The sequence below is a fragment of the Macaca nemestrina genome, chromosome 4, assembly GCF_043159975.1.
Source record: "Macaca nemestrina isolate mMacNem1 chromosome 4, mMacNem.hap1, whole genome shotgun sequence".
NCBI classification, from domain to species: Eukaryota; Metazoa; Chordata; class Mammalia; order Primates; family Cercopithecidae; genus Macaca; species Macaca nemestrina.
In genome coordinates, this window is record NC_092128.1 from 150,259,498 (window position 1) to 150,286,922 (window position 27,425).

Below are 27,425 nucleotides of genomic sequence, written 5' to 3' on the forward strand. Positions count from 1 at the left end.
GCCCGACTGATTTTTGTGTTTTTAGTAGAGATGGGGTTTCACCATGTTCGTCAGGCTGGTCTCTTAACTCCTGACCTCAAGTTATCCGCCTGCCTCAGCCTCCCAAAGTGCTGAGATTACAGGCGTGAGCCACTATGCCCAACCCTTGTTGTGTTTTATATTAATTTTATAGTCAATCACCTTACCATTATTGTCTACAGTGATTTTTCAGTTGACTGTTAATTTCTTGAAAACTTGCATCTGATCTTTCCAATTTTCATACTACTTTGACTTGTCTAATTATATTATGGTACTTCCTCAAAAATTTTAATAGTTTTGATAGAGAAGAACAAGAATGGCCACAGACATACATGGGAATACTTTTAATGTTTTTTCATTAATGGTGCCTTTTGCTTGAGATACCATTTTTTTAGTTATGTTAAGGAACTAGTTACTTACTTTGGCTTAAAAAAATTTTTTTAGAAGTGAATGTAGGATTCTGTTACATTTGATTTCAACATCTTACAGAGATTGTCATGTTTTTCTTCCTTGACCTCTTAGTTGGTAAGTTATTGTCTTTGAAAAGACTCCCCTTGGTTGTGGCGTTGTAATGTAGTCGTAATGTGCTGCTGGAGATTCCTTTTGCAAATATTAATGTTTTCTGTGTAGATCTCATAAGTGGAGATTGGCCTATAGGTTTGTGTGTACGTATGATATCCTTGACAGATTTTTTTTATATATATAAACATGATTCTGACTTCATAAAAAGTTGAGAAGTTTTCTTTTCTTTTCTTTTCTTTTTTCTCTTTTTGGAGATGGGAGTTTTGCTCTGTCGCCCAGGCTGGAGCGCAGTGGTGTGATCTTGGCTCACAGCAACTTCTGCCTCCCAGGTTCAAGCAATTCTGCTGCCTCAGCCTCCTAAGTAACTGGGATTACAGGCATGCACAACCACTCCCAGCTAATTTTGTATTTTTAGTAGAAATAGGGTTTCACCATGTTGGTCAGGCTGGTCTCAAACTTCTGACCTCAGGTGATCCACCTGCCTCACCTCCCAAAGTGCTGGGGTTATAGGCATGAGCCAGCTGTGCCTGGCCCAAAGTTTTCTTTTTTCTTTTTTTTTGAGACAGAGTCTCACACTATTTCCTGGGCTGGAGTACAGTGGCATAATCTCGGCTCACTGCAACCTCCGCCTCCCGGGTTCAGGCGATTCTCCTGCCTCAGCCTCCTGAGTAGCTGAGATTACAGGTGCCCATCACCACAGCTGGCTTATTTTTTGTCTTTTTTAGTAGAGACGGGGTTCCACTATGTTGGCCAGGCTGGTCTTGAACTCCTGACCCTGTGATCCGCCCACGTCAGCCTCCCAAAGTGCTGGGATTATAGGCGTGAGCTACTGCACCTGGCCCAGAAGTTTTGTTTATTTCTTCGAGGGTTGTTTTTTATTTGTTTGTTAGAGTCTTCAGAACCAGTGTATTCTTTGAGGTTTTGAGTATATTCTATAGAATTAAAGAAAACAGACGGCTGTCCTACTTCCTCTTCATCTGTGACTCCTTACGTTTTATCCCTTTTTTAGTTCAAATGGTTATTTGAACTAACCATTATGTGTCCCCCTCCTTCCCTTCCCTCCCTTGTTTTCCTTCCTCTTCCTGTACCAAAGAAACAGCTTCTTCTCTTCTACAACTCCAGTTACATGTTTGTTTTTTTTTTTTTTTTTTTTTTTTTTTTTCAGTTACATGTTTTGAAGACCTTTTTGTTCTTGACGTGGTCTCTTACGTAATTGTCCATTTTGTCTATGCCTTACTATGGCTATTCTGACCTGGCTTTTAATGCACTAATTTCTCTCTTCAACTATATTTACTTAAAATACTATATATCCATCCAACCTTAGTTATTGTATTTTTCCATTCTGGAATTTGCGTTTGATTCTTCTACTTCTTGACTACAGTTCTCAATCTAGTCCTTTATTTCCCTAAACATGCTGTTATTTTAGAATTCATGTTGATAACTTCACTGTGTGAAGTCCCTGTATATTTGTTTCTGTTGTCTGTTACTTCTCTTGTTTTGATTTTCTATTGCGCATTAAGTTCTTGTATGCCTAGTTATTTTTGATTGAGTGTAAGTCATTGCATACGAAAATTTTGGGATTCTATATGATGTTATGTTTCTCTAAAGAGGACCTTAATTGGTTTCTTGAAGAAGAGTAAGAGCACCAGCACCTCACATTGAGGGAGTTAAACTCTCCACACTGGGATTCAGTCCCTGGGAGGTCCAGAGTATTTCCAACTTGCCCCTTTACTTCAGTGGCATAGTCTTCAGGGACCCACCCTAAAGCCTGAGATGAACCATCTCCTTTCTTCTAGGGACTTCCCAGAGGAACTGTTGTTACCAGTTTAGCATGTACCCTTCCAGGTCTTTTCTTTGAATTTGTATGTATCGATGTGTATATACATGTGTGTACATACACATAGTTTTAGAAATGATTTTGTTTGTGTCTTATTGACGTATTTTAAGTAAATGGAATCATTCTGTGTATGATTTTGCAGCTTGCTTTTCTTCACTTAATGGCATTTCTTAGCGAAGCTTTCCATTTCAGTACAGATTGAGCTACCTCTTTTTTGGTAGGGGTCAGTTGTAGAGTATTTTGTAGCACAAATAAGTAATAGTTTATTTAACCGTTCACTCAGGGACAAACTTCAGAATGTCTCTAGGCTTTTTTCTGTTTATGCTGAATATTCTTGTATATGCCCTTTTTAGATAGATAAGGGTTTATAGAACATTATGAAAAAATGGTGACAGATACACATTTTTTATTTATATTTATATATTTGTGTATTTATTTATTTATTTGAGACGGAGTCTCGCTCTGTCTCCAGGCTGGAGTGCTGTGGCACCATCTCGGTTCACTGCAACCTCTGACTCCCTGGTTCAAGCAGTTCTGCTACGTCAGCCTCCCGAGTAACTGGGATTACAGGCATGCACCACCGCGCCCAGTTGATGTTTGTATTTTTAGTAGAGATGGGATTTCACCACGTTGGCCAGAATGGTCTCGATCTCCTGACCTTGTGATCCACACACCTCAGCCTCCCTAAATGCTGGGATTACAGGTGTGAGCCACCGCACCTGGGCTACATTTTTTATTTTAATAAATAGTGCCAAATTTCTCTCCTAAATTCACCAGCAGTAAATGATAGTATAAGAATTTTCACACATGGCCAAGCATGGTGCCCCACGCCTGTAATCCCAGCACTTTGGGAAGCTAAGGTGGGCCAATCATCCGAGGTCAGGAGTTCAAGACCAGCCTGGCAATGGCGAAACCCTGTCTCTACCAAAAATACAAAGATTAGCTGGGTTTGGAGGTGTGTGCCTATAATCCCAGCCACTCGGGAGATTGAGGCAGGAGAATCGCTTGAACCTGGAAGGCGGAAGTTGGAGTGAACTGAGATCACGCCATTGCACTCCAACCTGGGTGACAGAGCGAGATTGTCTCCAAAAAAAAAAAAAAAAAGAATTTTCACCATCCTCACCAATGCTTGGTATTATCTAATTTAAAAGTTTGCCAGTTTTACAGGGAAAAAAATACTGTCTTGTTTTAATTTTTCATTTTGCTGGTTGCTAATGAGATTTAGATTGTTTTTATATGTTTTTTGAACATTTCTTATTCTTCTGATGTGTTAGCATTCTTTCATTGTTTTCTCTGCTGTGGAGTTATTTTTGTTTTAGTGGTCTCAGATTAAATTATAATTCAGGGCCGGGTTCAGTGGCTCATGCCTGTAATCCCAGCACTTTGGGAGGCTGAGGGAGGCAGATCACTTGAGGCCAGGAGTTTGAGACCAGCGTGGCCAACATGGCGAAACCCCATCTCTACTAAAAATATAAAAATTCGCTGGACATGGTGGCACATGCTTGTAATCCCAGCTACTCGGGAGGTTAAGGCACAAGAGTTGCTTGAGCCTGGGAGGCAGAGGTTGCAGTGAGCTGAGATCGCACCGTTGCACTCCAGCCTGGGTTAACAGAGGAAAACTCTGTCTGAAAAGTAAAAATAAGTTATAATTCAAATTCTATCTCAAGCTTTAATCTATGAATGACTACTTTGATTCTTACAGATAGTACATAGTGTAATCAAATTTCAATGTTAAGATAAATATAAATATAGGTATTGTTAAGGGGGAGGGTGTTTTTGTTTCTTTCCTATCCTATCTCGGAAGCTCAATATAAGTACATAAGGAGGGATAGGCATAGGAAAGAAATTGAATTATTAAAATTTCATTTTTTCTTAGACAAATAAACCTCAGAGATCACGACCCAATCTCATCAAACCAGCTGCCCAGTGGCAAGATCTGAAAAGGTTGGGAGAAGAAAGCCCTAAAAAGTCTAGAGCAGCATTTGAATCAGATAAGAGCAGCTATTTTTCAGTGTGTAACAACCCATTGTTTGATTCTGGGGCACAGGATGATTCTGAGGATGACTACGGTGAATTTCTGGATCTTGGGCCTCCTGGAATCTCTGAATTCACTAAGCCAAGTGGCCAAATAGAAAAAGAACCCAAGCCTGGACCGAGTCGTAACGAAGCAGCAAATGACATTGTCAACCCCAGATCAGAGCAGAAAGTCATCATCTTGGAAGAAAGTAGCCTTCTTTACACAGAAAGCGATCCTTTAGAAACTCAGAACCAGTCATCCGAAGACTCAGAGACAGAGCTGTTATCAAATCCAGGAGAGTCAGCTGCTCTAGCAGATGATCAGGCCATCGAAGAAGACTGCTGGTTAGATCATCCTTACTTCCAGTCTCTGAACCAACAGCCCCGTGAAATAACAAACCAAGTTGTTCCTCAGGAACGGCAGCCTGAAGCAGAACTGGGCCGCTTGTTGTTTCAGCATGAATTCCCGGGGCCAGCTTTTCCAAGGCCAGAACCCCAGCAAGGTGGGATTTCAGGCCCCTCTTCTCCTCAGCCTGCCCATCCTCTAGGAGAGTTTGAAGACCAACAGTTAGCAATTGATGATGAAGAGCCAGGTCCAGCCTTTCCAATGCAAGAATCTGAAGAGCCCAATTTGGAAAACATTTGGGGGCAAGAAGCTGCAGAGGTAGATCAAGAACTTGTTGAACTATTAGTGAAAGAAACGGTAAGTTTTATCAAGTAAATGCAGACACTACATATACTGAGTTTCTTTCTTTTTTTTTTATTGCAAAAAAAGGTTGTATGCGTGGACTTTATTTTTCTAAGAAGTATATATCTAGATATACAGAAAAGAGACACTCTGAAGATGTGAAAATGGAATCGGGGTTCCTTTACTATACTTAACTCTTCAGGAAGCTCTCTGGGATTCTAACTGCATATCATGGTGGCCTGGTGCTGTCATACCTGCAGTTCCTCGTTTTTTTCAAATTCCTTGAGTTCACTCCAAATGGAAACCCTTAAAGCAGGTTTATTGAATTACCTAGACCTATGCTGTCCAATATGGCACTTACTAGCTCCTTGTGGCAGTTTACATTTAAATGTCTTACAGTTAAATAAAATTTTCCCGTGGCACCAGTCACATCTTAGCCTTAGTAGCCACATGAGGCTAACAGCTTACCTCATCATCAAGCATAGAGGACAATGTTTCTGTCATCCTACAAAGTTCTATTAGTGGTGATATTAAGAGTAATATAAGGGCCGGGCATGGTGACTCACGCCTGTAATCCCAGCACTTCAGGAGGCCAAGGTGGGTGGATCACAAGGTCAGGAGATCAAGACCGTCCTGACTAACACAGTGAAACCCTGTCTCAACTGAAAAAACAAAAAATTAGCCTGGTGTGGTGGCATGCGCCTGTAGTCCCAGCAACCTCCGCCTCCTGGGTTCAAGCGATTCTCCTGCCTCAGCCTCCTGAGTAGCTGGGATTACAGGTGCATACCACCACGCCTGGCTAATTTTTGTGTTTTTTTTAAGTAGAGACGGGGTTTCACCATGTTGGCCAGGCTAGTTTCGAACTCCTGACCTCAGGTGATCCGCCTGCCTCGGCCTCCCAAAGTGCTTCGATTATAGGCATGAGCCACCGCGCCCAGCCACCCAGGTGTTTTTATCTAGCCATGAGGTTGTGAGCTGCTTGAGGGCTGGTATGAGATTGTAACTTATTTGTGTTTTGATTCCCTTTGTCTAGACAGAGATGCTCAGTATTTGTTGAAACAATGAAGAATGGATCTGTAAAATGGGGACAGAGAATGAGATCTCTCAAGACCTTTCTAGACCTAATCTTCTATGTAGACAGATGAATCTGAGAACTAGTGTTGACTTTGAAGACACACACAGACCTGCTTCAAAGCCCTTTTCTAGTCTTTAGTCATTTTATTACACTTTTGCCATCCGTCTTGTATTGGCATTTGAAACCATTCTAGTGAATGAAATATAAATTATGTTCTTATTTGTTTCTAGGAAGCAAGATTTCCAGATGTAGCAAATGGGTTTATTGAGGAAATAATTCATTTGAAGAATTATTATGATCTGAATGTGTAAGTATAATACCATGCTTTTTTTGTGGTAGTGGTTGTGGTAAAATATATATAATATAAAATTTACCATTTTAATCATTTTTAAATATACAATTTGGTGGTGTTAAGTATGCAACTATCACTACCATCCATCTCCAGAGCTCTTTCTTCTTCTCAAAATGAAACACTGTCCCCATTAAACACTTACTCCGCATCCCCCTCCCAAGCCAGTGGCACCCACCATCCTACTTTCTTTCTATATGGATTTGACTGCTATCAGGGCCTCATGTATTTATTCTTTTCTGACTGGCTTATTTCACTTGGCATGTCTTTTTTAATGACCTTGTTCATTCTGACATTAGTGATATACAGACTGTTTTCTGGATTTTATGGAATACTGCATGGTTACAGAATTATGATGCTGAGTTGTTTCTGAGATTGATACTACCTGTGTTTTAGTCAAGATGTTAAGACATTTTCTTCCCTACAATTGTAACAAAGTGTTCTGCAACCACTCTGGAGAAATACATAGAAGCATTTCTTAATTTTCATTATAAAAAGGATAAATATAGACCAGACACATAGCTCACACCTTTAATCCTGGCACTTTGGGAGGCTGAGGCAAGAGGATTACCTGAGTCCAGGAATTCAAGGCTTCAGGGAGCTATGTTACGTTCCTACACTCCAGCCTGGGAGGCAGAGTGAGATCTTGTCTCTGTTTAAAAAAAATTTTTTTTTTAAGTCTTAAATATGCTTTTTAAAAATACAAGTTTTCCTGAAGAATATAAAATGAAAAATATACTCTTTCCCCTCCTTCTGATCTGCAGAAGTGAAATAGTCGTAATTTGTTGTTGTTGTTGTTGTTGTTGACGGAATCTTGTTCTGTTGCCCAGGCTGGAGTGCAGTAGTGTGATCTTGGCTCACTGCGATCTCCACTTCCCGGGTTCAAGCAATTCTCCTGCCTCAGTCTCCTGAGTAGCTGGCATTACAGGCGTGCTCCACCGCACCCGGCTAATTTTTGTATTTTTAGTAGAGACAGGGTTTCACCATGTTGGTCAGGCTAGTCTTGAACCCCTGACCTCGTGATCTGCTTACCTTGGCCTCCCAAAGTGCTGGGATTACAGCCGTGAGCCACTGTGCCCAGCCTGGTGGTAAACTTAAACAAAATAGTTCACTAAACACCTTTCCTCAAAGTTCCTATCTTATAGTGTAGTTCTCAGTCAGGGGTGCAGGTGGGTTTCTTCCCTGCCGAGGCTGAGAAGGAAGGACCCCTTTCCAGGTACTTAACCCAATGTAGGTACTTTTTTCTAATTTGTACAATGACACTGTTGGAGCCAGTAGTGGCCTTGTCTGATCCCACCTCTGTACAGAGGCAACCACTGTCATCAGATTTTTACTTGTTTATTTATTTATTTTTGACACAGAGTCTCACTCTGTCGCCTACACTAGAGTGCAATGGTGCAATCTCAGCTCACTGCAGCCTCTGCCTCCCAGGTTTAAGTGACTCTCCTGCCTCAGCCTCCCAAGTAGGTGGGATTACAGGCATGCGCCATCACGCCTGGCTAATTTTTGTATTTTTAGTAGAGACAAAGTTTCGCCATGTTGGCCAGGCTGATCTTGAACTCCTGACCTCAGGTGATCCGCCTACCGCAGCCTCCCAAAGTGCTGGGATTACAGGTGTGAGCCACTTCACCTGGCCTTCCCTTAATCTTTATCAATTTTACTTAACATGCTTCTCAGTAAAGCAAAACCATTAAGAGTATATACTACCAGGCCATAGATTGGTGATATTGTCAGTTCTGGAAATTTTGTAGCTGTTTCCTGTCTTCTGTAACTCTTCTCCCACAATCTCCATGTCTCTAAGTTCACCTCTTTGTCTCTGAGATGCATTCTGGACGATTTCTTCACAGGTGTCTTCTAGCCCACAAATTTCTCTTCAGCAGAGTGTAATCTTTTAACTCATCCACTGTGTTACTGTTTTTCAGTTATGATATTTTAGCTTTTAATTTTCTTGGTTATTTTCCTAGAATTTTGCTCTTTGCCTACATTTTTAATCTTTTTTTATTTCTTTAAACAATAATCATCGCTTTGTGAGTTTGATTGTTCTGATGTGTTAAGTTCTTGGGAATCTTATTGGGAATCTTATTCTGTTCTTCCTGCTGGCTCCCATTGTGCCTCATTTTCTTGTGTATTTTCTAAGTTTGACTCTAAGCTCATGTCTTGAGTTCTTGATAGAGTTGGTTTCTTTAGAGAGGATTGTTTTTGCTTCTTTCAAGTCCCCAAGGGCAGTGTCAGTTTGAAACGACTTTAGATTCCTGTCTTGAAGTTTTTGGATTATACAAACTTTTTCTATTTTATTTATTTATTTATTTATTTTTTTTTTTTTTTTTGAGATGAAGTCTCACTCTCTTGCCCAGGCTGGAGTGCAGTGGCGTGATCCTGGCTCACTGCAACCTCCGTCTCCTGGGTTCAAGTGATTCTTCTGCCTTAGCCCCCCGAGTAGCTGGGATTACAGGCGCACACCACCATGCCCAGCTAATTTTTGTATTTTAGTAGAGATGGGGTTTCACCATGTTGGCCAGGCTGGTCTCGAACTCCTGACCTCAAGTTAGTCCCCTGCCTCAGCCTCCCAAAGTGCTGGGAAACGTGAGCCACCATGCCCGGCAAACTTTTTTTTTCTTTCTTTTTTTTTTTTTGAGAGACAGAATTTTTCCCTTGTCGCCCAAGCTAGAGTGCAATGACATGATCTCGGCTCACTGCAACCTTTGCCTCCCATGTTCAGATGATTCTGCTGCCTCAGCCTCCCGAATAGCTGGGATTATAGGTATGTGTTACCTCACCCAGCTTGGATTACCCAAACTCTTAAAGCATTTTTTATTTTTCAACAAGAGACTCTGCCTGGGTATTTAACCTTCCATACAGTGAGGAAAAAAAGCCATTTTGTTATTTACATGCCAGCTACTCACTCATCTCAAGCCTTTCCACATATTTATTGTGTATAGTTTTTAAACTTGGTTATTGTAGAATATGATATACACAAAGAAAAATGAAGAAAATAAAGATGTACAGTTCAATAATTTATCACAAACCAAACACTTATGTAACCACGACCCAGAAATCTTCAAGAAATAGAATGTTGCTATCCTCTTTGAACACTACATAACGATTTTGTGTAGTCTATAGTCTTTTGCGTCTGACTTCTTTTCACTCAGCATTATGTTTGTGAGACTTATTCATGTTGGGTAGAACCACAGTTTACATATTTTTCATATACCACTTAGCAATGAAATTTTCCATCTACTTTTGATAGGGATTTGAGTTCTGACTGTCACAAATAATGTAGCTGTGAACATTCTCCTGCTTGTGTCCTGAACTCTACGTGCCCCACGCCCTGGCATCCACCTTCCTGTTGGCTATGTTTGCTGTTTTCCAGGAGAATTGTTTGTGGGGGAGTTTTTTCCCCTCCTAGCTTTTGAAATGCTTTCTTTTTGGATTTCTAAGTGGCATAATAATAACTACATTTTTAAAATTACTAAGCTTTATTTTTTTTTTTTTTTTGAGACGGAGTCTCACGCTGTTGTCCAGGCTGGAGTGCAGTGGCGCGATCTCGGCTCACTGCAAGCTCCGCCTCCCGGGTTCCCGCCATTCTCCTGCCTCAGCCTCCTGAGTAGCTGGGACTACAGGCGCCCGCCACCGCGCCCGGCTAATTTTTTGTATTTTTAGTAGAGACGGGGTTTCACTGTGGTCTCGATCTCCTGACCTTGTGATCCGCCCGCCTCGGCCTCCCAAAGTGCTGGGATTACAGGCTTGAGCCACCGCGCCCGGCCACTAAGCTTTATTTTTTAGAGCAGTTCTAGGTTTACAGGAAAATTGAGCAGCAATGACTACATTTTTACAATGAAAACTTTTCTCGTAGACTTCCACTCACCTAAAAAGCAACTTGTATGTGTGAATTGCTTTGACAACTCTTCAATAAGACTGAGTTATGTTATTTTTTGTAGTTAACTAGGGTAGGCATAAAGTAGCATAAGTGACATTTCTTTGATAATTGGCTGTTTTTTTCATATATTTGTTTACTAATTGTATTTCCTTTGCATGTGAATTGTTTACTTCTCTCTCCTCTTTGAATTCCTTTTTTTCTTGTTTTGGTTAATGTTTTCCTGGTTATGAAATGTAATACTGGTTTGTTCATTACAGAAAATGTAAATGGTACAGAAAAGTATAAATTTAGCTCATTTAAAGAACAATGATTTGAATACCAGATAACATGTTTTAGTTTTGTTTTTTGTTTTTTGTTTTTTTTTTTGAGACGGAGTCTCGCTCTGTCCCCCTGGCTGGAGTGCAGTGGCGCGATCTCGGCTCACTGCAAGCTCCGCTTCCCAGGTTCACGCCATTCTCCTGCCTCAGCCTCCTGAGTAGCTGGGACTACAGGCGCCTGCCACCGCACCCGGCTAATTTTTTGTATTTTTAGTAGAGACGGGGTTTCACTGTGGTCTCGATCTCCTGACCTTGTGATCCGCCCACCTCGGCCTCCCAAAGTGCTGGGATTACAGGCGTGAGCCACCGCGCCTAGCCTGTTATAGTATTTTTTAATAATTTAACCTCATAGAAATTGAAGAATACTTCAATGTTTTTCTCTCCTTCTGCAAATGAACATCATGTTTAAGTATATCTTCAAGATTGTCTATAAAAATCACTAAACTGTAATCAAATTGACACCTTCTGTTACAGTTCTGTTCTACTTCCTGAGTCTCACACGTGTACTTATTTTTAGGGACTTGCTGACCCTCTGTGCTTTTTTGTGTCACTCAGAAACAAACATTGATCCTTAAACACATAAAAATTCTTATGAGGCCGGGTGCGGTGGCTCAAGCCTGTAATCCCAGCACTTTGGGAGGCTGAGACGGGCAGATCACGAGGTCAGGAGATCAAGACCATCCTGGCTAACACGGTGAAACCCCGTCTCTACTAAAAAATACGAAAAACTAGCCGGGCGAGGTGGCGGGCGCCTGTAGTCCCAGCTACTCGGGAGTCTGAGGCAGGAGAATGGCGTAAACCTGGGAGGTGGAGCTTGCAGTGAGCCGAGATCGTGCCACTGCACTCCAGCCTGGGCAACAGAGAAGACTCCTTCTCAAAAAAAAAAAAAAAATTCCGAAAAGCAAGGGAATGTACCGTCATTGTATTGCATCTTTTCAAGCCAATCTTGTTTTCCTGACACTGCTTTCCTTTCCGTTAGTCTCTGGGCTCCTAGGACAATGTTAATTCCACAACTAAACTAAAATGTTAATGGAAACTGGAAATAAGGCCCAAAGCTGAGTTGAGCAGGCTGGGATTTTGTTGTAGCTCAGTCTCAGTTGCTTTATGTGCATCTTTCAATGACCTTCAGATGGAACCATCTGGGCATTTTAAGCAGGAAGGGCCTATTCATTAGAGAACCACATGGCAGGTAATCTACTCTGGCTGGTTAACTTAGACCTTTCACTCACGTGGGGTCAACTTCAGTTGGATGAAGGCAGCAACAACTATCTAAGGGTTGAAAGGTCGGAGTACTAGCCTGGCTTACTTTGCAGGAGTGCCTTCTCTAGATCCGCTAGCATGTCAGATCACCTCAAGCATGACATCATATGAAGAGGTAGGCAGATTGAAGTCCAACAGGCTTCCCCTCTGCTTTTGCCCCAGGGTGCAGATATTAGAGAATACCACTTGTTTCTGTAGAAGAAAAACTTTATCCTTCATTTTCTGGGCCTCTAAATGTCCCTTAACCTCCAGAAGAGCTCTGTTGGTAAGCATAATGAAAGGATTAAACTAGAAATGAATTTTGACAGTTTATAGTGAGAGCTTCTGATATCTACCGTGTGGAACTTCATATCTGTAGCATTTCAGTATTTGAAGTTCTTAATATTGTTGAAAATATAAAATGGGGAGAGATGAACCTCTTAAACATGTTTTTTTTTTTTTAAGAAATCATATCTACTGTTCCACCTGTATTTCATGTAGAGGTGTACTTATGTATCATGTACTTGAGAAAACGTGAAAACAGACCATTTTAAAGCTAGTTCATGTCTAGTTTGTCGCCGCGTCAAATATGCACATGTAATGAGTTGTCTGTAACTCAGGCCTTTCCCTACAGACAGGATTTTTGCTGGTGGCTAATTCTCAGGTCAGCCTTCAAAGGTTTGCATAACCTCAGTGCACACCAGTGAATTCTAGGACAGAGAATTACCACTGATGACAATGGTTTTAAAGGAAAATGTACTCTGAATTCTTGTCTCCCTCTGTAATAGGAGTTTCCTGCTTTTTTTCCTCTCTTTGGGCCTCTGGCATTGTGTTCCATAGACTGGGCAGGCTGTGGTGGTAGGGAAGCGGGGAGCTTAGAGACAAAAAGTATATGGGACTCCCAGAAGTAATGGCAAAGGGAAATGCATTGAGATGTCAGGATGAGCAAGAGCGCTTTGACATGGGTCCCCGGCGGGGGTTGCAGAATAAACGAACGTGTCCAAACCAGTCCCCAAACACTGGCACCTGGGTGAGAAAAAGAGGCAGAGCTGGGCACTTTTTCTCTGCCTTCTTTCTGCCAGACCTCCTGTCCTACTATTATAGGCCTTACTATTGACATCTGGCAAAAGAGAATCAGTAGAAAGGAGGTGTGTGAGAACTGCAGGTATAGCACCTAGGGGTTCATCCTAGGAATCTACTGGAGCAAGAGAAAGAACAGAGAAAAGGGGAAGTCCCCATTAACCTCTGAGCAAAGGAACTTCCTTGCTACTGAATGTGGCTAGAGCTCTACCCCACTCACTCTATCTTCAGTACTGTGCAGTCATGCCAAGGTGGTTGTCTGATTTGGCTGTGAAGAGCCTGAATAGTTAATATTTGTTGGGTCTGGGTGGTGATACATCAATGTGTGTTATCTCACTCTATACATCCTTACTTTGGAAGTATTTCATGATGATAATAGACAAAGCTAATGGGTTTGGTGTGAAGAGTGTCTGTTCATAGGAAAATATGATCTATTCATCAGTCTAGCTTAACAGCTAGCTAAATAAACCGAGTATAACTCAGTGTCTCATAGAGCTTTATATTACCTTAGAGATTCATGTTACCAGAGGGATATGAAAAGTATTAATGAATTAACAGAAGATCTTTTATATTTCATTTATTTATTACATCTCTTAGCAGACTATTTTTTATTGTAAATGTGAATACACAGTTTTCCACTTCTTTCTTGTTCATAGTTTTCTTGACAAAAGAGTAGGTACTTTTCTTACAAATTGTCCAATTTCGTAGTTTAACCAATAATAGTTTCAGTGACTTCATTACATTAACACACAACTGATACCTAAACTTCAGAGGAGTTTGCCTTAATCAGTATGTTCGTTGCTTTTTAAATTTTTTATCTTCCACAAAGATAGGAATTCAATGCACTTGTTTGTTTATTTTTCTGTTTAGTTTTTCTGGGCTGGACATTTTAATTTCTTGTTAGGCCAGTTGTAATGTGTGACTAAGGACTATATTCTTCAAACATTGCATTTGAGGCAATGGGCAGGTATGGGGTTTGGAAGCAGTATGAAAGTAACATCATTTGTTTTTGCAGACTTTGTAATTTTCTTCTGGAAAACCCAGATTATCCAAAGAGAGAAGATAGAATCATCATAAATCCCAGTAGCAGTCTGCTGGCCAGCCAGGATGAGACAAAGGCAAGTGTGGTGTTCTTGCTTTGCAGTCGCTACCTGGAAATGCTCTGCTTTGCTGTTATTGTTGTTGTTATCTGTATGGGAAGAAAGTGCTTTGTTGGGACAAGTTTTTAAAGACTAGCAGAGGGACATAGGATTTCAGAATATGTCTACACTTCAGTGCGATCTCCCATTCTGAGCCACTTTGAATTTTGTCTTTAACTTCTATCTTTCCTTGTAATTCTTATCTTCTTATCTTCCTTTTCCCACAAAGAATTAAACGAATCCTCCATATCTTTAATCCTACAAAGCAAATTCCTAAAACAAAACCAGAATTGGCCAGGACTCTTAACATTTTATTATGAAAATTTTCAAACCTACAGAAAAGTTGAAATATTTTACGTCGATCACCTATATCCCTACCACTGGTGCTACTAAAAAGTTAACAGTTTACTGTATCCTCTTTATCATATATATGTCCTCTGTCTGTCCATCAGCACATCTTTGTTATGTTTCATTTCATTATAATGCATTTCAAAGTAAATTGCAACAACATCAGTACACTTCCCTGTAAATACATCAGCATGCAGATCATTACCTAGAGTTGAATATCTTTTTTCTTTTGATGTGAGATTTGTATACAGTGTATACTATACATCTGTTTAACCAGGTCTCATATCAAGATGTAAACAGCTTGGTTTTTAAAAACTTTAATCATTGTCATTATTTGTGATCCAAACTGGCATTTAGTGTGTTACATGGTAAAGTATGGTTGAGAACTAACTTTATTAAGATCTGTTGCTTGATCTTCCAACTCCCCATAGATTCTTTGACTGTCTCTCTTACGTATTCTATAATAGAAAAAAAAAAAATTGTGTGTAAATATGTTGTGGAAAGAATGGCTGAAAGATTGGTTTAAATCCCCAACTATACTTCTTTACTAATTGTAACTAGTAAAACTAGTCTGTCGACTCCAGACAGGTTCGTTTAACCTCTCTGAGCCACCATTTTCTCATCTCTCTTATAGGGCTGGTAACTTCCTTATAGAGTAATTAGAACAAACATTATTCTTTTCTACATATGTAATTCTTAAAATGATTTCCCTTACATGGGAAATGTACTGCCTGGCCTCTGATTTTATGCTTCTCTCTCGTTTCAGTTGCCTAAAATAGACTTTTTTGACTATTCTAAATTGACTCCTCTTGACCAGCGCTGCTTCATCCAAGCTGCTGACCTCCTCATGGCCGACTTCAAAATGCTCAGTAGTCAGGACATCAAGTGGGCGCTGCACGAGCTCAAAGGACACTATGCAATCACCCGAAAGGTGCTCTACTTGGTCTTCCTCTTGGGGTCACACCTCTTGGCTACATCTTCCCATGATAACAGAATGAACAGTCCAGCTTGTGGAAATTGGGATGGTTTATGATTGCTAAGGAATTAGGCTGAAGATAAATAGATAGGTATTTGCTGATCATGAAGGGTTAAATGAAAAGAAATAATAGAGGCCGGGCGCGGTGGCTCAAGCCTGTAATCCCAGCACTGTGGGAGGCCGAGACAGGCGGATCACGAGGTCAGGAGATAGAGACCATCCTGGCTAACACGGTGAAACCCTGTCTCTACTAAAAAATACAAAAAAACTAGCCGGGCGAGGTGGCGGGCGCCTGTAGTCCCAGCTACTCGGGAGGCTGAGCCAGAAGAATGGCGTAAACCCGGGAGGCAGAGCTTGCATTGAGCTGAGATCCGGCCACTGCACTCCAGCCTGGGCGACAGAGCGAGACTCCGTCCCAAAAAAAAAAAAAAAAAGAAAAGAAATAATAGATAGATGAGAAGCAGAGAAGTCCTGGTTTGACCATAAAATCCTGGAAGGTAATACATTCTAGTGTGGAATGCAGGAGTATGAAAGATGTGTTCTAATCCTGCTCCTTCCTGATTTGCTTTCTGACTTGGGACAGGTCACATGACCATCCATCCCCCAGATGGCTCAGTTATCCTATCAGTGATAGGACGTAAAGTCTGTAAACAGAGTCCAGGAACACAGCATTGCCCTCTCAGAGGAGAATGGACAGCTACTGACAGCTCCCACCGTTCTCCCCCCAGGATCCTAAAATAGATAGCACTTAAAGGCCTTTGTTAAGGGTGAGAAGCGTGCTGGTTCGTGGTGGTAACACAGACATCTTCCATGAAGGACAGCACACGGTGCCCACTTTGTAGCTGTGGCCAGAACAGAAGTGCATGCGCCAGCAGAGACCTTGGCTTACTCCTCATTCGCCCTTACTGCCATTAAATTCTATTCTATTCTGAAATTCTTGTGATGCTCAGCGAACACTATGATGTTTCTTTTGTCCAAAGGACAAACATGGAGTTATTGTAGTGGTTAAAATACTCATTGGCCTTACCTGGAGGAGGGGAAGAACCAAGCCAAGGACTGTGGCTCATGCTGAGGTCTAGGCCAACCCCCTTCCACCTCTTTTTTTTTTTTTTTTTTTGAGATGGAGTCTCGCTCTGTCGCCCAGGGTGGAGTGGAGTGGTGCGATCTTGGCTCACTGCAGCCTCTGCCTCCCCAGTTCAAGCGATTCTCCTGCCCCAGCTTCCTGAGCAGCTGGGACTGCAGATGCTCACCACCACGCCTGGCTGGTATTTTTAGTAAAGATGGGGTTTCACCATGTTGGCCAGGCTGGTCAGCAACTCCTGACCTCAGATGATCCGCCTGCCTCAGCCTCCCAAAGTGCTGAGATTACCAACATGAGCCACTGTGCCTGGCCAAAAAAAAGACTGAAAGAAAAATAGAGGGGCTTTGAAAGGGTAAAACAGGAGGCAACCTAAAGTAGACCAAGGGTCTCCAGAAGGGCCTCCCTGAGCAAGGAACATTTAATCACAGACCCAGGTAGGAGTTTGGTGAAAGGGGTTGTGGAAGATGTTGGTATCATTTATTGGGGGTGAGAACTAGTATAAACATCTGCTTTGGAGGGAAATAATCATGAATTCAATCTGGGAAACATTGGTTGCCAGTGTGCTGAGAAGGGCCTGTGAGACATCTTAAGTAAAAATAATTCATTGGGAGGTTCAATGGACTAAAAAGTTTGGAAAATACAGACTGTAGATAGGAATTTTTTTTTTTTTGTATCTCCTTGGGTTTTATGGTGATAAGACTTTGAGAGTCATCAGCATATGGAAAATCTCACCAGCCAGGATGAGGTACCCAGAGATACCAGGTGAGAAGAGAGGATTGCTGACATGTGAAGGGCAAGCGGAGGAGGCAGGCAGACAGGAAGGAGGAAGTTGAAAGACTGGAGCAGTCTGTATTATCATCATCATCATTGTTATTGTTATTTAGAGACAGGGTCTCTGTTACCCAGGCTGGAGTACAGTGGCACAATCATGGCTTATTGCAACCTTGACCTTCTGGGCTCAAGCCATCCTCCTGCCTCAGCTTCCCATGTAGCTAGGACTACAGGTGTGCACCACCACACCTGGATGATCTTTTCATTTTTTGTAGAAATGGGGTCTTGCTAGATTGTGCAGGTTGGTCTTGAACTCCTGGCCTCAGGCTGTCCTCCCACCTCAACCTCCTAAAGCACTGGGATGCCACCATGCCCAGCCTGTTATTAAATACTGCTAAGAGTTTGTGCAAGATGAGGACTAAAATGTAAATGGTAGACTTGTAGACTTGGCCACTCAGTAATAAGCATAGATTAGTAAGTGCAAAGGCAGGGTAGATGCCAGATTAGAGACAGCTGGAAAGCTTGTGGTCATAAGGGTGAGGTGGTGAAACAGAAGATAAACAGCTCCTCTGATAAATTTCTCTACAAAGAGGAGAGGACAAAAGAGGGGCTGGCATTGAAAGAGAGATGAGATCACCTTCTCAACACTGCCACACTGGGGATTAAGTTTCAGCAGGAGTTTCAGACAAACACTGCCATCATAGCCACCCCCCTTCTCATGCCGCCCAGGCTTGGACCCCAGCCTGCCCTGCACCCTAACAACGTAGCCACAGGACATGAGCCCTAAGGCCACCTACCCCCTGCCACACTCAAGAGTCCCACCCAGTCTTCCTGAAAGGCTCCCACTCTTCCTTCTTCTCTTCCAGGCAGGATGGCCTTACCTCACACACTCCTCCTTCCTGTTCAAATCAGGTACCCCTTCTCCCTCCTTTTTTTTTAGGATGGCAGACTTGAGCACCTTTTTTTTTTTTTTTTTTTTTTTTTTTAGACAGAGTTACACTCTGTCGCCTAGGCTGGAGTGCAATGGCGCAATCTCAGCTCACTGCAACCTCTGCTTACCAGGTTCATCGATTTTCCTGCCTCAGCCTCCCAGTTAGCTGGGATTACAGGCACATGCCATCACGTCCAGCTAATTTTTTGTATTTTTAGTAGAGACAGGGTTTTGCCATGTTGTCCAGGCTGGTCTCAAACTCCTGACCTCAGGTGATTCACCTACCTTGGCCTCCCAAAGTGATGGGATTATAGGAATGAGCCACCGCGCCCGCCCTGGCTTCAACACATTTAAATCCTGATAAGGAAAATCTAAGAAGGAGAAGCTGAAGGTAGGAAAGAAAAGGGATCCTCACCAGTGGAAGGATTTTGAACTCCAGCATGCTTTCGAAGGGTGGGGTACGTATAGGTGCAGGCAGAGAAGAGCATGGGGGAAGCAGGTTAGGGGAGAATAAAGAGGAGCATTGACCAGGGAAACAACATGGAAGATTTGCCTACAGAATGGAACTCACCAGCCCATTGTCGTGTGATTTAACCTGTACTTATTCAAAGACAGCTTGGACAGTTTTTTTTTATTTGAGACTGGGTCTCTTGTGTTACCCAGGATAGAGTGCAGTGGTGCAATCATGGTTCACTGCAACCCTGCCCCTCAGGCTCAAGTGATTGTCCTACCTTAGCCTCTGAGTACCTGGAACCACAGCTGTGGACCACTACTCCCAGCTGTCTTTTTGTATTTTTAGTAGAGATGGGGTGTCCCCATGTTGCCCAGGCTAGCCTTGAACTCCTAAGCTCAAGCGATCTGCCCCGCTCAGCCTCCCGCCATGCTAGGATTACAGGTGTGAGCCACAGCACCCAGCCAACAGTTTTTCTTTACTCTTTAATCTGTCAGTAAGTGTTTTGCTTCCACCACTGTACCAGTTTATGAAAGTCAAAGAAAATGAAAATAAAGAAATGCCTATTTACCACTGACTAATTCTTTTTTTTTTTTTTTTTTTTCTTTTTTTGAGACGTCGTCTCACTCTTTCGCCCAGGCTGGAGTGCAGCAGTGCAGTCTCGGCTCACTGCAACCTCCACCTCCCAGGTTCAAGTGATTCTTCTACCACAGCCTCCCCTGAGTAGCTGGGATTACAGGTGTGCACCACCATGCCCGGCTAATTTTTGTATTTTTAGTACAGACAGAGTTTCACGATGTTGGCCAGGCTGGTCTCGAACTCCTGACCTCAAGGGATCCACCTGCCTTGACCTCCCAAAGTGTTGGGATTACAGGCATGAGCCACTGCACCCGGCCGCCACTACCTATTGTTAGCCATGCTGGGAAGAAAGCTGAAACCGTGTTAAAATGACATTTAGGGATTGCCTGTCTCGTGTGTTCTTATTTTCCATTTACAGAAGTAACCTCTCGCTTTCTCAATTTTTAGGCCTTTTCTGATGCCATTAAAAAATGGCAGGAGCTATCACCAGAAACCAGTGGAAAAAGGAAGAAGAGAAAAGAAATGAACCAGTATTCTTACATCGATTTCAAGTTTGAACAAGGTAATGTAAACTGTGTTGCTGGCAGTGTGTAGCTGCAACACGGTACCTTTTCTTCTTCACAGTCAGTGAAGGAAGCCGTGCTACAGGTGTCTGCCGAGCATCTGGCCATGCCAGTCCGAGGAGTGACTGACAGGAACTATTTTTTCAGCACATTGACATTTTTAGAAAGTGGCTGCACTTTTTGGCCTCTTCCTTCTTACTTACGATAAACCATGGCAGGAAAATTTTGTGTGGTAGAAAATTCATGTGTGGGAAAGTATTTGAGTATGCTTTTAAGCTTGGGGAAAAAACTGGTCTTGAAGGTTTGATGAGAATTGGCTGTGTTGTTAGGTAAAAACTGCCCAGACTTGTGAATGAGGCTTTACTGCGGAGGGTCACTTATGCCACTGAGAGAATGGCCAGTAGCCACATGTTTCTCCAAAATTTTGTCATTCTTATTGATGAAATAACTGCTGAAAACCCTTTCAAAGAGGTTACTTCAGGTCTCATCCCCAGAAATGTAAACTTGAGTTTTATACCAACTCAGATTTTATCTGAGTTGCTTCTACCCAGTAAAGGAGTTACTACAACTTTTCTAGAGATCATCCCTTTCTGTTATGTGTGCACTTAATTACCACACTTGATTTCAGGTATGACTAAGTGGGAACTCAGGTAACTATAAAGCTGGAAAGTATTTGTATTTGCTATGAAATTTTCAGGATCTAAAAGCAAATTGCTTAGGTTATGACTCCTGAGGTTCCCAAGCCAATCTGTGGAGCAGTGCTCTGCTGACATGGCATTCTCCTGACCTGTGGCAGAATGTAGAACTAGGGGCACTGTGTAGGTGGTTTTTCATTCAGCCAAATTTACCCACAGTTCAGAGCAGGCATCCTTGTACATAGCCATACAGCGTTTGTTTCTGACTTCAGTGGTGGAGAAAGTGCTGCTTTGCAAGATGGTTGACTCCCTTGTTGGTCAGCTCCGTCTTTTAGACAGTTCTTCCTTTGTATTAAGTCAGCGTGTACTTCCTGAAATGTCTTGCCATGGTTGTAGTTCTTGCCTGTGGAGAGACAGATTCTGGCTGTTGCCCCTTTGTCAGCCTGACTGCCCTTCTCCCTGTCCCTACGTGCCCTTCTCTAGCTTGTCAGGGTCTCTTTGAAAGTTGGGGTGTAGAAGACTGGACATCATACTCCACATGAGGTCTGCTCACATTCAACCTTGGCCTTTTCACCCACATTGCTATCAGGTCATATACCTCTCTCAGTTTCGCTGCATCTCACAGTTTTCCCTGTTAACTTCATTTTATTTGATTCAGTCCCTTGTTCTAGTATAGCGCTTTAATTTAGATGTGATTCTTAAATTTTACTTATCAGGTAATCTTTAAGGACCCTGGAAGCATGAGATAAAAAATACACTTGATTTATGTTAATAGTTTAACATTTATGATTCACACTTAGCCTTTTTTAACAGCTTTTTATAAGGACACAGGCTAAAAATCTCTCATCTGTTCCAGGCATCCCATTTTTCTCCTTTTCAGTTTGTTTTCCATCTAAGCACTGCTCTTTGGGCTATAATTGCTTGACTCAAAGAGTAAGACAGGGTCTCCCTCCTCTGTCCTTTTATGGTCATACAGGAAAATACATTAGAGGAAAGTTTGTAGACTTAATTGCATTTATTTTTAAAAATAAAGGACTGAAAATAAATCTTATTACTTTAACATGAGTACAAAAAGAACTGAGTAAAGATGAAAGAAAAATAGAGGTTGAAAACATTTTTTAATTTCTAGCATTGATAATTATAGTAATTAACATTTATCGAGAACTTAATATGTACCAGTCACTTTTCTAAGTGCTTTAATGGATTAATTCATTTATGTTTCAAATAGCCTTATGAGATGTATGTGCCGTTATTATTATTTTATAGAAAAAAACTGAAGCACAGAAAGGTTAAGTAACTTGGCACATGTTACACAGCTAGCGAGTAGCTGAGCTGGGAATCTGGCTTCAAAGCTTACTCTCTAAACATGTGCTTTTCCATTCTCATAATACCAAAAACTTTTTTTGTTGTTTGTTTTGTTTTTAATTTTGAGACAGAGTCTGCTTCCAAAGCTCAAGCGATTCTCCTGCCTCAGCCTCTCAAGTAGCTGGGATTAGTCACAGGTGTGTGTGCCATCACGCCTGGCTAATTTTTGTATTTTTAGTGGAGACGGGATTTCACCATGTTGTACAAGTTGGTCTTGAACTCCTCACCTCAGATGATGTGCCCTCCTTGGCCTACCAAAGTGCTGGGATTACAGGCGTGAGCCACTGCGCTTGACCCCAAAAACTGGTTTACTGAAGAAAAGGTTTGAATTTTAAAAAACATGAAAAGGTGCAAGAGAAAAGGAGAATCAAAATAAAATGTATTAGGAAGCAGATAGTAAATGTTAAAATCAAGAGATTACCAAGAACAGACAAGAGTACATTGAAAATCTGGATGAGATAAAGTTTTGTAGAAAAACATAAATTGGTCAGGCATTGTGCCTCACACCTGTTATCCCAGCACTTTGGGAGGCCAAGGCTGGTGGATTTTTTGAGCCCAGGACTTCAAGACCCGCCTGGACAACATGGCAAATACAAAAAAATTAGCTGGGCGTAGTGGCATCTGCCTGTATAGTCCCAGCTCCTCAGGAGGCTGAGGTGGAAGGGTCGCCAGAGCCCAGGAGTTGAGGCTGTAGTTATCTGTGAATGTGCCACTGTGCTCCAGCCTGAGCAACAGAGCGAGACTCTGTCTCCAAAAAGAATGTCGTAAATTGCCAAATCAACAAAAGAAATACAAAACCTAGACAGATCAATTACATGTCTGATATTTGTCATTCTGCTGTCTTTTATTCTCATAATACATTGTGGTGAATATAGGTACTATTCCTTCAGCCCCTTGTATATTTGAATGCTTTCAAAATAAAAATGGTTGAAAAACATATAGCACATTTGCACCCACCAGAATGGCTAAAATTAAAAACCGAGGATAGGTGTTGGTAAGGACATGGAGAGACTGGAACTCACATGCGTTGCTGATAGAGGAAGGGTGTAAACTGGTACAACCACTTTGGAACACTGGCATTATTTTCTAAAGCTGGAAGTAAGCCTATCCCATGATCTAGCAATTCCCAGCTAAATTGCGGACATACATTCACCAACACATGGCTATAAGCAGCACTATTCAGATTAACCCAAAACAGTAAACCCAAATGTCCTCAGTAGTGAAATAGATAATAAATTGTGGTATAATCACATAGTACACTAGTGACAGAATAGGAGATGCCTTCCAATTGGAGCATAAAGAGAGGGAAAGAACCAGAAAGGTCAAAAAATGGATGGTAGGTTGGCAAATGGTAAGAAACCCAGTCTTCCCAAATGGTAGAGTGTGATAGAGAAGTCATGAAACGAACCGCCAGAGAGAAGAGGGAGGATGAGGCCGGGAAGAATGGACATGGCTGGCCCAGATTCCTAATACACAGTTGTCTGCATGCTTTTGCATTGTCATATATCTTCTAGGTGACATAAAAATAGAAAAGAGGATGTTCTTTCTTGAAAATAAGCGACGACATTGTAGGTCCTATGACCGGCGTGCTCTCCTTCCAGCTGTGCAACAAGAGCAGGAGTTCTATGAGCAGAAAATCAAAGAGATGGCAGAGGTAGGAAGATGTGCTCTGGTCTTGGGGTGTGTTTCTGGGATTCTGGTTTGCTCTTAGGGTTTAGTTAGTACAAAACTGTCTTTTAAGATTTCCCTTTTCTTCAGAGTGGTGAATTTGGATATATGCAAAGTTTTTAAAAAGAAAAAACCTGGGTTTTGTCATAATACTTATGTTTGTGGTTTCATAAATCAGATTTATGTTAGAAAATTTTAATTGGAGCTCTGTGTATCTATTTTACCTCCTCCACCAGCCTCAGTTCCATTTCGTTCTTTAATTTTTCTTAATACAGTATCAAATGTGCAAGTCAGCTGGAATGTATATATTGATTGTTTAATAAGTATCTTCTAAACCAGTGGCTCTCAAAGTGTGACCCAGAGATCCCTGGGTTTCCCAAGACTCTCTTGGGGGTCTACAAGGTCAAACCTCTTATAACTATACTAAGACATTACAGTGACCCTTGAACAACATGAGAGTTAGGAGTGCTTCCCCCTGTGCAGTTGAAAGTCTGCATATAATGTTTGCCCCAAAACTTCACTGTGAACAGCCTGCTGTTGACAGGAAGCCTTACCCATAACAGTCGATGAACACGTTTGGTATGTTTTGTGTATTACATGCTGTATTCTTACAATAAGGTAAGCTAGAGAAAAGAAAATGTTATTACGAAAATGATAAGGAAAATATATTTAGTATTCATTAAATGGTAGTGTGGGTCAGCATGAGAAGGTCTTTATCTTCATGGTCTTCACATTGAGTAGGCTGAGGAGGAGGGGTGTGCTGGTTTTGCTGTCTCAGGGTGGCAGAAGCAGAAGAAAATGAGCACATAGGTGGGTCCCCATAGTTCACACCTCTGTTGATGAAGGTCAGCTGTATTTGCTTTTTCACCATATTGAATTTGTACCAGCAGAAGCAAAGCAGTGGTGCCTTGGCATGAATCAGACCAGTGGCATAGAGCCATCCTCATAATCTTTGTTTTCTTCACCACCATGAGCTTACATTTTTAAGACACACCAGTTTCACCTAAAAATGTGTTTGATAAAGCAGTAAAAATTATTTTACCAAATTTTGACCTTTGAAAACATCTTTTCAATATTCTGTGTAATAAAATGAAGTCTTCATAAAGTGCTTCCGCCACATCCCAGGATATGAAGCTTGTCTTATATCCAGGTATGAGGAAAGTGCTTGTGCAATTGAGACGCAAAGCAGCTGCATTGGCCACTTTTTACTTGGAAAAAAGTGACAGAAAAACTGTGATTGTTCAAAATTAGGTATTTGGCAGGCATTTTTTCAAAAATGAATGAAGTGATTATTTTTGACCAAAATTCTAGATTTTAAGCAGAAATTAGAATTTATTATCTTAATCCATCTGTTACAGAATGACATTCATTAATATCACCAATCTTATCAGATAAGTATTTAAAGTATTAGCAAATTGATGAATGCCATTCATTATCATTTATTCTTGGTGATACTCACATTGTCCCGTCTCTGACTAGTGGCTGCCCCTTCGAGTTAGTCTCTCTTACCTGACTCCTGTAGTCTCTGACAGTGTCTCTGCTTCTGGGCACAGCAAGATGACCCCGTTCCAACTTCTGCTTTCTCTCACCTGGACTCAACAATTTCTCCAAAGTGCCTTCTTCGCTTTTTTTTCTTTTCTTTTTTGACAGAGGAGCTCCATATGTTACCGAAGCTGGAGTGCAGTGGCACATTCATGGCTTACTGCCTTAACCTCCCGGGCTTGAGCAGTCCTTCCACCTCAGCCTCCTGAGTATCTGGGACTGCAGGTGTACACCACCACACCTGGCTAACTTTTTTTCTGTTTGTAGAGCCTGGGTTTCCCCATGTTGTCCAGGCTGGTCTTGAACTTCTGGCCTCAAGCCTTCCTCCCAGCTTAGCCAACCAAATTGTTGGGGTTACAGGCATACACCACCATGCCTTGCCAACTTTATTTTCTTTTCTCTGATGCTAAAAGTCTTGGTTCTTAATGACATTAATAACATTATTCTTGTCAGATTATATCTGAGAATATAAAATTAAAATATCTTAAAGTCGCTTGAAATATGTCTTGGTGCTTGTGCCATTAAGTTGATAAACAAGTTTATAGGCACGGTGGCTTATGCATGTAATCCCAGCACTTTAGGAGGCCAAGGCAGGCGATCATTTGAGGCCAGGAGTTCAAGACCAGCCTGGCCAACATAGCAAAACTCTGTCTCTACTAAAAATACAAAAAATAGCTGGGCATGTAATCCCTCCAAGTAGCTGCCTGTAATCCCAGCTACTTGGGAGGCTGAGGCACGAGAATTGCTTGAACCTGGGAGGTCAGGATTGGTTGCAGTGAGCCAAAATCGTGCCACTGCACTCCAGCCTGGGCAACAAAGCAAGACTCTATTTCAGAAAAAAAAAAAAAAAAAAAAAGTTTATTTCTTTCTGTTTATTTTGAACTTTTAGAGAATTGGTTTTTTTTTTTTTTTATCTAATTTTGTAAAAAAATTTAGTTCTGAAGTCAAAACTATAAAACAAGGAATATTCAGAAAAATCTAGCTTTTGTCCTGTCCCTTTCTCCCACTTTCCTTTGTTTGTTTGTTTTTTGAGACAGAGTCTTGCTCTGTCACCCAGGCTGGAGTGCAGTGTCAGGATCTCGGCTCACTGCAACCTCTGACTCCCGGGTTCAAGGGATTCTCCTGCCTCAGCCTCCTGTGTAGCTGGGATTATAGGCGCGAGCACCATGCCTGGCTAATTCTTGTATTTTTAGTAGAGACAGGGTTTCACCATGTTGACCAGACTGGTCTAAAACTCCTGTCCTTAAGCGATCCATCCACCTTGGCCTCTCAAAGTGCTGGGATTATAGGCGTGAGCCACTGCACCTGGCCCCTACTTCGTTTATATATAACCATTATTGTTAGTCTTTGGTTTATTTTTCCTTATTTATGGAAAAACAAATATGTATACTATTTTTATTTACCCGTCTTTCTTATCCAGATAGTAGCAGAGTTTTCCAGGTGTAGTAGCTCACATCTGTAGTCCCAGCTACTCAGGAAGCTGAGGCGGGAGGATCTCTTGAGCCTGGGAGGTTGAGGCTGCAGTGAGCCAGGATCACACCACTGCACTCCAGCCTGGGCGACAGAGTGAGATGCTGTCTCACAAATAATTTAATGTAATCCCAAATGGTGAAGAACTCTTCTGTGACTGCATTTTTCGTTTAACCATGCATCCTGGCAATCACTCTATGGCAATTCATAGGGGTTTTTCTCTTTCCTTTTTTAAACTGGCTGGTATACCATTTTATGTAATACCACAGTTTATTCAGTCATTCCCCTGTTGATGGACGTTTAGGGTTTCCAGGTTTTCGTGATTATAAATAGTGCCATGATAAGTTTATGCATACATCATTCCCTGTTTCTGCCCAGGTGCATCTTTGGGCTAGACTCTTGGAAGTGGCATTGATGACTCTGTGCCAGTGTCCCGCCAGTGTGGTTGTCCTGCTTTGCATTTTCACCAGTAATGTGTAAGGGTGCCCACTACCACACAGCCTCGCCAACGAAGTCTGTTGTCAAACAGTTTTTGTTTGTTTTTTGAGACGGAGTTTCACTCTTGTTGCCCAGACGAGGGTGCAATGGCGCGATCTCAGGTCACTGCAACCTCTGCTTCCCGAGTTCAAGTGATCTTCCTGCCTCAGCCTCCCAAATAGCTGGGATTACATTCGCACGCTGCCACACCCAGCTAATTTTGTATTTTTGGTAGAGACAGGATTTCTCCATGTTGGTCAGGCTGGTCTCGAACTCCTGATCTCAGGTGATCTGCCCGCCTCAGCCTCCCAAAGTGCTGCTATTACAGGCATGAGCCATCCCGCCCAGCCAAACTTAGTTTTCATTTGTTCAGTTTGTTTTTGTTGATGCTATTCTTTGCTATTCAAAGTG

The 27,425-nt window shown here is 41.8% G+C and overlaps 1 protein-coding gene across 5 annotated transcripts in view; it reads left to right on the forward strand.

The window, feature by feature from the left end:
* The window catches only part of LOC105497363 (E3 ubiquitin-protein ligase RNF216), a 164,978-nt gene that overhangs the window by 34,952 nt on the left and 102,601 nt on the right, over positions 1 to 27,425 (forward strand). For 4 of the 5 annotated variants that reach the window (XM_071095356.1, XM_011768359.3, XM_071095354.1 and 1 more), the window contains 6 exons: positions 4,254 to 5,096; positions 6,387 to 6,463; positions 14,034 to 14,136; positions 15,272 to 15,436; positions 19,742 to 19,856; positions 23,372 to 23,511. In XM_071095356.1, coding sequence (XP_070951457.1) covers positions 4,254 to 5,096; positions 6,387 to 6,463; positions 14,034 to 14,136; positions 15,272 to 15,436; positions 19,742 to 19,856; positions 23,372 to 23,511 — 1,443 coding nt within the window. The remainder of the gene's footprint in view (positions 1 to 4,253; positions 5,097 to 6,386; positions 6,464 to 14,033; positions 14,137 to 15,271; positions 15,437 to 19,741; positions 19,857 to 23,371; positions 23,512 to 27,425) is intronic. The other variant, XM_011768360.2, reaches the window with a different exon arrangement.